The sequence below is a fragment of the Rhineura floridana genome, chromosome 8 (assembly GCF_030035675.1).
Source record: "Rhineura floridana isolate rRhiFlo1 chromosome 8, rRhiFlo1.hap2, whole genome shotgun sequence".
NCBI lineage: Eukaryota > Metazoa > Chordata > Lepidosauria > Squamata > Rhineuridae > Rhineura > Rhineura floridana.
This window is the reverse complement of record NC_084487.1, coordinates 2,979,051-2,989,336: the sequence shown is the minus strand read 5'-3', so window position 1 is coordinate 2,989,336 and position 10,286 is coordinate 2,979,051. Positions and strand designations below refer to the sequence as shown.

Here is a 10,286-nt window from a genome sequence, read left to right as displayed (position 1 = left end):
CTCCTGGATTGGTTGTCACTATGAAGGCAGGCAGGTGGGGGCTGGCTGAGGCTTGGTGGGGCAGCACCACATTCACCCGCATGGAGCAGCCTCCACTGGTTGGGTCTACAGCAGAGCTTGGAAAAGTTACTTTTTTGAACTACAACTCCCATCAGCCCCAGCCAGCATGGCCACTGGATTGGGCTGATGGGAGTTGTAGTTCAAAAAATAACTTTTCCAAGCTCTGGTCTACAGTAGGGCCCCGCTTTTCAGTGGCCTGCTTTTCGGCGTTCCACTAATATGGCCGTTTTCAATTAGAGTAAGGCCCCACTCATACGGTGCTTGTTCCGCTTTTACGGCATTTTTCAAGTGTCAGGTGCCATGTTATTAATGGAGTTCCACTTTTCGGTGGGTTTCGCTTTTCGGCGGGGGTCTTGAATGTAACCCGCCGTATGAGTGGGGCCCTACTGTATCTTGGCCTCTTTCAAGTGGAAGAGTAAGAAAAGGAAACCAACAAAGTCCTTCTCTGGTCTGAGATGCAAATGGCATCTACAGTAACTTAAAAGGTTTTGTATGTTGCTTTTTATAGATGTCAAAGAGGTTACAATGAATAACCGTTAAAATTAAAATAAGCCATTAAAACGAGCGAAAATTACAGGGAGATAGGAGCAAGCAGCAGCAAAGGGTCAGCTGAAATAGCTCAGTAAAGTGCCACGTCTTGGGCAAGTGACAAAGTGCACAATGGGAAGGGGCTAAGTGGGTTTCTCTGGGAAGGGAATGTCAGAATATGGCGCTGCAGCCAAAAACTCCCTGCCCTTTTTACCGACTGCTTTGGACCTCCATTGACAGGGGGACCCAGAACATGAACTCTGCTGAAGGGCCTGCCCAGAGATACTCACACTCACACACATTTTTTTCTCGAAAGTGGTCAGTGAGCGTGGGGACTGCCTTCAAGTTGATTCTGACTTATGGCGACCTTCTGAATAGGGTTTTCATACGGCATTCAGAGGGGGTTTCCCATTGCCTCCCTCTGAGGCTGAGAGGCAGTGACTGGCCCAAGGTCACCCAGTGTGCTGCATGGCTGTGTGGGGATTCCAACCCTGGTCTCCCAGGTTGTAATCCTAGGACAGGTAAAACTGACCATGGGGGAGGAGGAGGGGGGAGGGGGGAGGGGAAGGGAAGGAGCAGGAGAGGGGGAAGGAGGGGATTGGAAGGGGAAGGGGGAGGGGAAGGGAGGGGTGAAGGAAGGGGGAGGGAAGGGGCAAGAAGGAGGAGATATGAGGGAGGAGGAGAGGAGGGCAGGTTTGATCATTTGCATATCTATTGAGTTCAATGGGATTTATTTCTGTGCAATCATGTTTGAAAATGGAAATGGACTGCCTTCCAGTCGATCCCGACTTATGGCTACCCTATGAATAGGGCTTTCATGTTAAGCGGTATTCAGAGGGGGTTTCCCATTGCCTCCCTCTGAGGCTAGTCCTCCCCAGCTGGCTAGGCCTGCTCAGCTTGCCACAGCTGCACAAGCCAGCCCCTTCCTTGTCCGCAACTGACAGCTGGGGGGCAACTGGGCTCCTTGTAACCCCTGAGCCACTCGCTATGGGGGTGATCTTTAGCTGGCCCTCGACACCCAGGAGACACGAGCGGGGATTTGAACTCAGACCCTGGACTCCCAGCCAGGCTCTCCTCCCCACTGGGCTATACCAGCTGTGTGCCTCCTTAATAACGGCTGCAGATGTTGGGGGTGGGGTCGCCAGTTTTCCCCTCCATGAACTGGGCAGCATTAGCAGATCTCAAAACAGCCAGTCCCTTTTCAGGCCAGTATCATCAGCACGAGGTCACAATGGCCAGTCTCAGAAGCCAGTGTGTGTGGGAACAGTCTCAAATTGAGGTGGGCATTTGCAAGAGCAGCCAGGCACAACCCTTTCTCTTCAAGAGGTTGGTGTTTTAGATGTAGATGCTTTGTTTTATTTTAAGGCCACCGAGAGAAGGAAAGGAACGGGGGGGGGGAGGGATGGCTGGACATTTTCAGGAGGGTTGGTTTGCTCCGCTTGACCCAGCAATGCACCCCAAGTGCTAGCATCTGTCTTTTCAGAATAAGGTCAGTCCAAAGAGAGAGAGTGGCTGCAGGAGTGTGGTGGCAAGTTCAGAAGTGCAGGTTCTCTTCATGACAGCTACAGCCACACTCCTGCCTCTTTTTTGCTGCTGGGTTGAGAATGAGCTCCTTGTTAATGCCTCCTCCCACAACAACAGACTTCCCTAGGAGCCAATAAGCATGGAAGGGGAGAGTGTTAGCTATTGAAGAGTCTTCTTGGTGGCTGACTCACCTCCTTTCACTCTGCTTGGCTGTAATCAGCAGGAAAGGACAAGGAAGTGTGTTAGAAGACTCTTCTCAGTGGCTAACACACTCCCCTTTCATGTTGATTGGCCCGTAGGATGGTGGAAACATAGGGACCCTCCTGGGACACTGCTCCCAAAAAAGGAAGGGGTCTAAGACCACTCAAGACCCTGGACTACTACACACTCGAGGGTAAGCAGAAATCCACAATCTCTTCTTGCATAAGAAGTGTGGGCTTCTTCCAGTGGTGTTACAATGGACAAAGGATCTATATTAAGGAGCTGCTGTTGGTTCCACCTCCGTGGGGGCATGAAATCTGTGCCAGGTTTTAGCCCAAACTTTAAAAAAATGACAGCTCCTTGAACGTTCGGATTAAAACCCAGAGCAGATTCCACTGCCTCACCGAGATGAAGCCACCAGCTGTCTTTGCAGATTTCAACTGAGCATTAACATAAGAGGTGAGAGATGGAGGACCTGGATGCAACAGCCATGTGAAGATCATGCTCAGTTGTGTAGGGTGACCACAGTGGGGGATCCCAGCAGCAGAAGGTTCCCTTTGAGGGGCACCAGCCGCTCCACCAACTCAGGTTCCAGCTGGGAGGCAGTGGGGTCCCACAATGTTGCCTGCCAGGGAAAACATCCACTCCGTTGAAACACTGGTTGGTGGGCAGCATAGAAGACCCCCGCAACCTGAGCCATTGAGTAAATGGTTTTTTTTTAATCCATTTAAAAGCAGTGATCACAGATAAAAATGTGATAAGAGCTTGCCAGAAAAAAATGTCTTTACCAGCTGGAGAAAGGCTTTTTCGCCTTTCCCCCCCTAAACTAAAAATAGAGGGCTGTCTCCAGTGCTAGTCCATTGATTTCAATGGGTCTAACGGTCACTGAGTAGCATTAGCACTGAATACCACCCATATGTTTCTTTACAGCTACAAGAAGATATTAAAAGCAATAAATAAATAAATAGCATAAGTAGTGGAAGCTAGAGAGGTCCTATTATTCCACGTCTGATTCCCTCCCCCAACCCTTGATGCTTGCTTAGCCTACAAGCTAAGCCAGCCTTGGCTGGGCAGTTTACTCACTGCTATCACCTTCCTCCTCTTCATCTCCTTCCAGAGCAAGTAGAAGGAGAGCACCAGAAGTTGGAGATGACTGCAGATGTGTGGGTGGGGAGCTGGCGCCCCCACCGGCCCAGAGGACCAATCGCTGCCCTCTACAGCAGCCCCGGGCCCAAATACGGTCTCCCAACCAATGTAGGTGAGTGAATGGGGGTGTGGTTTCCAGACAATGGGCACTGGCCCATTTCTACAAGAGGTGGCAGACTCCAGTATCCTTTTATCTCAAAACCCTGGAATAGGCCAAGCGGGAATTGGTGCTTCTGTAGCCAGCAGAGAATCAGCTTGTGGAACTCCTTGCCACTGGTTGTTGTGATGGTCAGAGGCATAAAAGGCTAAAAGAAGCCTAGATAGTGGAAAAAAGTCTATCAATGAATGCTACTTCCAGAAATCAAAGCCTTCTCTGTGTTCCAAGGCAGCAGAGCTTCTTCCAGCTGCTGGGGGCAACCAAGAGGGGGTGGGCAGTTGCCATTTTGCCCCGCTTGTGAGCTTTGCTGTGATTGGTCCCTGCCAATTGTCACTTCTTTTCCTCCTCCTTGCAGGCTATCACCAACATGACCCTTCTCGCTTCCGTGCTGCCGCGTACAGCATTGGCAGCCGCCGGTCCCAGAACCAAGAGAGCTGTTCCCCCGGGCCGGGCTACCTTGTCCCCCCCAATATGACCATGAGGGGCAAGGATGGGATTCCTGCATACTCCATCTTCGGACGCCCCAGGGATGTGGTGCCTTTTATGACTCCAGGGCCAGGTCAGTCTTGCGATCTGGGGATGAAATGCCTCCGCTCAGAAGGCTGACACCAGTTGTACCCCAAAAGCCTAAAAAAATAAGTGAGTTTTCAGGTTTCATAGAATCATAGTAGAGTAGGAAGTAGAGTTGGAAGAGGCCTATAAGGCCATCAAGTCCAACCCCATGCTCAATACAATGTTTCACCTGAAACACTGTTAAGATGTGGGACAAACTGCCTTCACATAGGAGGGAATTCCTTAAATAGGGGGCCACCACCAAGAAGGCTCTGTCTCACCATCCTACTTACCACCCACCAATCACAAAGCCAGGGTTGGGAGGACTTGGGGAGTACATTCCTTTCCCCATGATGCAATTTCACAGGGAGGGTGAATGGGGAGAGAGTAAAGAGGCAACTTCCAAGCTGGTCCCCCATTTTTCTCTGGGAAGAAAGGGGCATTTGCAAGGTGCAATGTTCCACTATGTCAGTAGGGATGCTTCCGGGCAGCAGTTTACTGCTGATGCTCAAATTTTGCCCAGTGTCCGTCCCCACAGTGTCATCCCCATGAAGATGCTATCCCATAAGATTTTCTTATTTAACCTCATTTTGCCATTTCTGTGGCAGTAAAAATCAACAACCCAAAACCATGAAAATGGTAAAACCAGGGGCAGCACGCATGCACGCGCACACACACACACACACTGTTGCAAATTGGGAGCCAGTTCGGCACTTTGGATCAGCCTCACTCTGAACGAGGACCATCCAGGGGTGACCTGACTGGGATCTGCTCTCCCCCCCCCCCATTTGATTCAGGGCCAGCCCTAACTCTACTTAAACATGTGGCCAGGAGGGGGAGGAAGAAAATGCTGCAGCCCCTCCACCACATATTTAATCAGGATTTTATCCCAGAGTAGCCCAAATTGGGCTGATTCATTATGTTCTTGGCTTTGGCCAGATCTGGTGCACAGCCCTAGTACATCCAGATTAAGGGGGGAAGAGTGGAGATGGGGCAGCATTTTGATGAGGACATCATCATGTGGGCACTGCAAAACACACACTTGTGTGAGCAACATCGAGTCCACAATACGTGGCTTAGTTTTCCAACTATCTTCCTTTGGGGAATACACTTTTTCCACATCAGCTTGTCTGAAAAGGAGCACTGAGGGTGCTGGCTGTGGAATCCCTGCAAGCTGCAAAGGATTCTGGGATATGTTCTCTTGTGTACACAAGATTCGGTTAACAGGGGGCTTCTCTCACCCTTCTGGCCTCAAGCACATTTGCCGGGAGGGAAAGAGGGATGGTCCGTGGCGTGGGTGACAGCTGTCTTTCAGGGAAGCTCGTCCGTCATTCCTGAGGTTTGCACCGAACCTTTGAAAATAGGGGCTCTAAAATGCAAGATGGGCATCCGTAGATACAGAGAACTCCCTGCTGCAGACAGTGGCCACTCATGAGCTGATGGTGTCAGATGGAGTGGCAGAGCCACCATCTTTGTCCCCTGCAGACCCCCATCACGTGTTTACTTTCCCCTCTTCTAAACCCCTGAAGAGGGCTTCAGATTTGCTGCTCTGGCTGGCCCGTGCCTCAAGCACTTAGGCTCTTAAGGAAGGCCATAGCTCAGTGGCAGAGCAACTGCTTTGTGTGCAGAAGGTCCCAGGTTCAGTCCCTGGCATCTCCAGGTAGGGCTGGGAGAGACTCCTTGTTTGAAACCCTGGGGAGCCGCTGCCAATCAGTGTAGACAATACTGAGCTAGATGGACCAAGGGCCTGACTCAGGATAAGACACCTTCCTGTGCTCCACTTTGTGCAGGAAGGTGGTTAATCTTACATTGGCCAGAAAACTCACCTGTCTCATTTGATTTATCTGGGACTGCAGTTTTTTAGTTGCATTCTTTATTCAGATATTAAGTGGCATATAAACAAATGTCTCTGTTTCCCATTAATGACAATCATCGGAGGCGGGGATGGGGGGGATGCTCAAGACTGAGTCTCAAAGCCTCATGTCTAAAGATGCAGGATGGTGTTATGGATTCGGCCTTGTCATGTGCCCTGGTCTTTCGCTTTTCACAGGCCGGTATTCTCCAGAGAAAGCAGGGAAGTTGGCCTATCCCAGTGCTCCCAACTACTCTCTTGCCTCCCGGACAAAGGACTTTGACTATGACCAGACGCCAGGTGAGAGAACAGGACTCCATCAGCTTGCTCCTTTCTGAGGCCCTAACAAAACGTCCCCTCCAGGACCAGTCTATAATCCAAATTAAAGCACCCTTGAGAAGGCCTGGTTGGTAGATTCCAGCCACACGTGGATCCTGTCTGGGCACTGGGATCTCCGCTCCCTTCCGTGATTTGAGGCAGGGTCGCTGCCTCATGTCGCAGGGCAGGAACTTCGGAGCCCCCACCATTGCCTTCCTCAACCTACCCTTCTCGGCTGTGTTGTGTGGCTGTGTGGGCACAGCACACACAGCGCTGCCCTTAACCAAGATGGGGGCCGAGGTTTCCCTAAGGGGCTGAAGCCTCTGCCGCCACCTTGGCTGATGGCAGGGATGCACGCTGCACACACACATCCCTGCCATCAGCCAAGATGCTTGCAAGGATGTGGGGGCCCAGAGAGCTCTGCTGGCTTTGCTTGGCGCTTCTCCTGCTGTGCTGCTGAACCCCCCCCCCTTTTTCATCTGCCAGTAGGCAGACAGGATTTCCCACTGAATATTTTCTCTCCACTTCCTCCCCCACTTTGCTGTCTTAGGGCCAGCGGCCTATGGCCTGCCCCCCGTGCTTGGGCCGAAGGTGATCAACAAGAGCTCAGCCCCCAATTACTCCATCTTCGGACGCAGCACAATCGGCAGCTTCTACGAGGACCTCAGCAAGGTGAGCAACAGAACTGCCAGGAATGGGAGATTTAGGGGCAAGAGGTTTAGGCAACCATAAAATGATGAAACCACATTCGAGGGAACTAGGCTAGTTATTTTGATATGAGCCCTGATTTGGGTCATAAGCAAAAGAATTCCATAAGCTGGAAATAGTCATATTTTAAAACACTTTTATTGTTCTCCTTGTAAAATCTAGTCTAACCAACTCCTGCTTAGTTTGAGGGCAAAGGCGCTGAGGTCTTGTTGCATTTGTTTCTAAAGCCGAAGATACAAACTATTTAGCAGCTCGGTTTTTGCAACGTTTATCCTATTCCGCACACAAAGGAGCTGAAGGACTACAAAGAATTCTGTTTTGACTTACCCACAGCTCATGTTTTGCAAGATTTAGTTAAGTTTGTAAGTGTTGCAACAAAGGCTTTTACTTTCATCTAGCAAGGCCACTTCTTGGAAAACGTGACTGAGTTGCCAGTTTTAAATGTTGTTTATCTCAACTTGATGAAGGTGGAATTACCCAGAAAAAAAGCTGCCTTTTCTAGACCCGTGGGAGGGGAGCGGGACCCTGCTCCTCACCTCCACACGGCCATAATAAGGGTGGGGGCACCCCAGAAGGGGCTGGAGGGCCACGGGGTGGAGGTGGGCCTTCTCCTGAGCACGCCTGGCTGCTCGTGACCGTTTGCCCCCTTGCACGACAGACTCCAGGGCCCTGCAACTACCGCCTGGTGGATCCCAGCATCTACAAGAACCGCCCGCCGCATTTCAGCATGCTCGCCCGCAACATGCCCCCGGGGGACAACACTGTGAAGCCAGGCCCAGGAGCTTACAGCCCCGAGAAGGTGAGGGGGGGAGGCGGGGTGGTGGTGGAAGGACTTCTGTGGTTCTCACGTAGGGGGTGCTTAGTTTTCCTGCAGCAAAGATGTGAATATTATGGGGTGGTGGTGGGACAGGGGGAATACCTTCTTCCCCTGTGGGTAAGTTTAGCTGCATCAATCTTGCCATGATCTGTGCAAACAGGAGCGTGTGTGTGCGGGCAGCCTGACCAGCCCCCTAAAACATTCTCCAGTCTTCAGCACCCCAGGACCTTCCCTCCGCTGGTGGCGACTAACCATGATCTTCTCCTTCTCTCCTGCCCCCCTCCCACAGTATACCCTGCAACGTGGCTTGACCTTCGGGATCCGCCACTCGGACTACGTGGCTCCTCTCATTGTGGATGTGGCAGAGTAAACCGGACCCATCGGCAGCGATGGGGTGGACAAGAAACGTTAATTTGGGAACCTTGGATCTCTTCAGCCTTTGTGTAGTTGCCGGAAATTTGGGGGGGGGGAGCGGGGTTGACAGTATCTAAGGCCTGGGTGGGTATTCATATATAGATATATATCTATTATTTGATTTATATCCAGCCCTTCCTCCCAGTAAGAGCTGAGGGTGGCAAGTAGGAGTACTCAGAGGTGGGAGTGGGTGGCCTCAGTGGGGCTCAAAGTCCACCCCCTCAGTTCTCTTGGGAGTGGAGGGAATGGTGGGTGGCACCCTTAGGTCTCTCTTTGACAGACTTTTTTGGCTCGATGGCTCTGTGCCCAGGGCTATCTCACCTGTAACTCCCCCCTTAGTAGTCCTAAGGTTGGGTAGGCTGAAGCAGAGCTAGGATAGCCCGGATTCCCCATCACTGCTGCATGGGAAGGAGAATCTAGGAACCTTTGGGAAGGGGGTCCAGGGAGGAAAACAGCCCAATATTTGTACCCTGCAGCTATGATCTATGTTATTTATTTATTTATTTATTTATTTGCCAATTTATAACCCGCTTTCGTTCACTGAATTCAAAGCGGCGAACAACAATATAAGCTCATACAGTGTAAATAAAACTCATAAAATCAAGTAACAAATCCATTAGGCATCAATTAAAAATTAATATTGGATAAAACAGTGACATTTACATTTTAAAACTTGGCGAAAATTAATATAAGATAAACCAATAACATTTACATATTAAAAGCTTGTAAAAGTTTTGCGTTCTTGAAACAAAAAACAATACTCAAAATTCTGTACCCAACAGGGCTGAATTGTGCAACCTGTATAAATTATGGAAAATTGAGAGCATTTACCTCCTTTCCCCAGTTTGCCTCATCTCCTCTTCTTTTGTCAGTTAAAGGTCCTAGCCCCTGGCAGGTGGCAGTCTGAATCAGAGGGTCCTCTGGCTTCTGACCACTTACTTGCCATGATCCCTATGCTTTCAAGCATATCTTCTGAACCATATGGGCTAGGAGGAGCCTGTTATCTTTCCAAATGGAAGCCAAGGTGTTTAGGAAGCTGAATTGTGTCTTCTTAGCATCACGGTCTGCCCTTTGTCAGTCGTTCTGCACAATCAAGGCCTCTGCTAGGGATGGAAAGATCTGTTGCTTTCGGTTCTCTCCATTTCTCACTTTTCTGGTGTTAAATTCAGTCTTCTACATTTCTGCAGCAATCTGCAATTTCTTTTTAAAATCCTCATGAAAATTCTCCACCATTTTAGTGAGAATTTCTCCAAATAAACACATTTTTGTAGGCAGTTTTGACAAACATACATATTTTTGCAAGCCATCGCTCATCATTTCATGCCTTCTTGCATGTTATTTTCACTCACGTATTCATTTTGATGCACACTTTCCCTTAATATATGCATTTTTGTAAATATTGTTTCGTTGGCGAGCTGCATCCCAAAATTCTAATAAATGCCAATTTTTAAGGATGGCTGTTTCACTTCTCATATTGCTTTGGAAAGTGTGAATTTGATAAATTCTGCAATTTTTGAAGCAGTATCAGAACCAAAACATAACCGTTCTTCAAAATAATGCATTTATTCAAATTTTGCAATGCAATTCACCAACCAATATTTACATATATTAGGGGAAAGCATGCATAAAAATGAATAAGAGTGAAAATGGCATGCAAACATTCATTACATTAGGAGAAATTGCTTGCAAGAATGTGTTTATTAGGAGAAATTCACACAAAAATGCTAGGAGAATTTTCGTGAGGATTTTTTTTAAAAAAAAAAATCACAAATGCTGCAGAAATGTGGAGAACTGAATTTAAGACTGGAAAAATGAGAACCGAAGTTGACAGACTTCCCCACCCCTACGTGCAAGAGTCATAGAATCATAAAATAGTAGAGTTGGAAGGGGCCTATAAGGCCATCGTCCAACCCCTTGCTCAGTGCAGGAATCCAAGGCTTCCTGCATTGTTATGATGATGACATAGTCAAATTTTGTCCTACAACACTGTGGGAAAACCATCCCCCCCT

General features: G+C 49.1%; 1 protein-coding gene across 1 annotated transcript; it reads left to right on the top strand.

The window, feature by feature from the left end:
* The first annotated feature begins 3,453 nt into the window (after positions 1-3,453).
* On the top strand, positions 3,454-8,239 carry LOC133363250 (ciliary microtubule associated protein 1A-like). The gene is made up of 6 exons (XM_061582640.1): positions 3,454-3,571; positions 3,972-4,175; positions 6,219-6,320; positions 6,889-7,010; positions 7,705-7,845; positions 8,153-8,239. The coding sequence occupies exons 1-6, from the start codon at positions 3,463-3,465 to the stop codon at positions 8,231-8,233; spliced, it is 759 nt and encodes a 252-aa protein (XP_061438624.1). The 5' UTR covers positions 3,454-3,462; the 3' UTR covers positions 8,234-8,239.
* The last annotated feature ends 2,047 nt before the right edge of the window (positions 8,240-10,286 follow it).

Excerpts from the sequence above, each read along its gene's own strand:
- LOC133363250 (XM_061582640.1), top strand. The coding sequence starts at position 3,463 with ATGACTGCAGATGTGTGGGTGGGGAGCTGGCGCCCCCACCGGCCCAGA. Across the intron at positions 3,572-3,971 it reads CGGTCTCCCAACCAATGTAG|GCTATCACCAACATGACCCT; the intron begins GTGAGTGAATGG and ends TCCTCCTTGCAG. Across the intron at positions 6,321-6,888 it reads TGACTATGACCAGACGCCAG|GGCCAGCGGCCTATGGCCTG; the intron begins GTGAGAGAACAG and ends TTGCTGTCTTAG.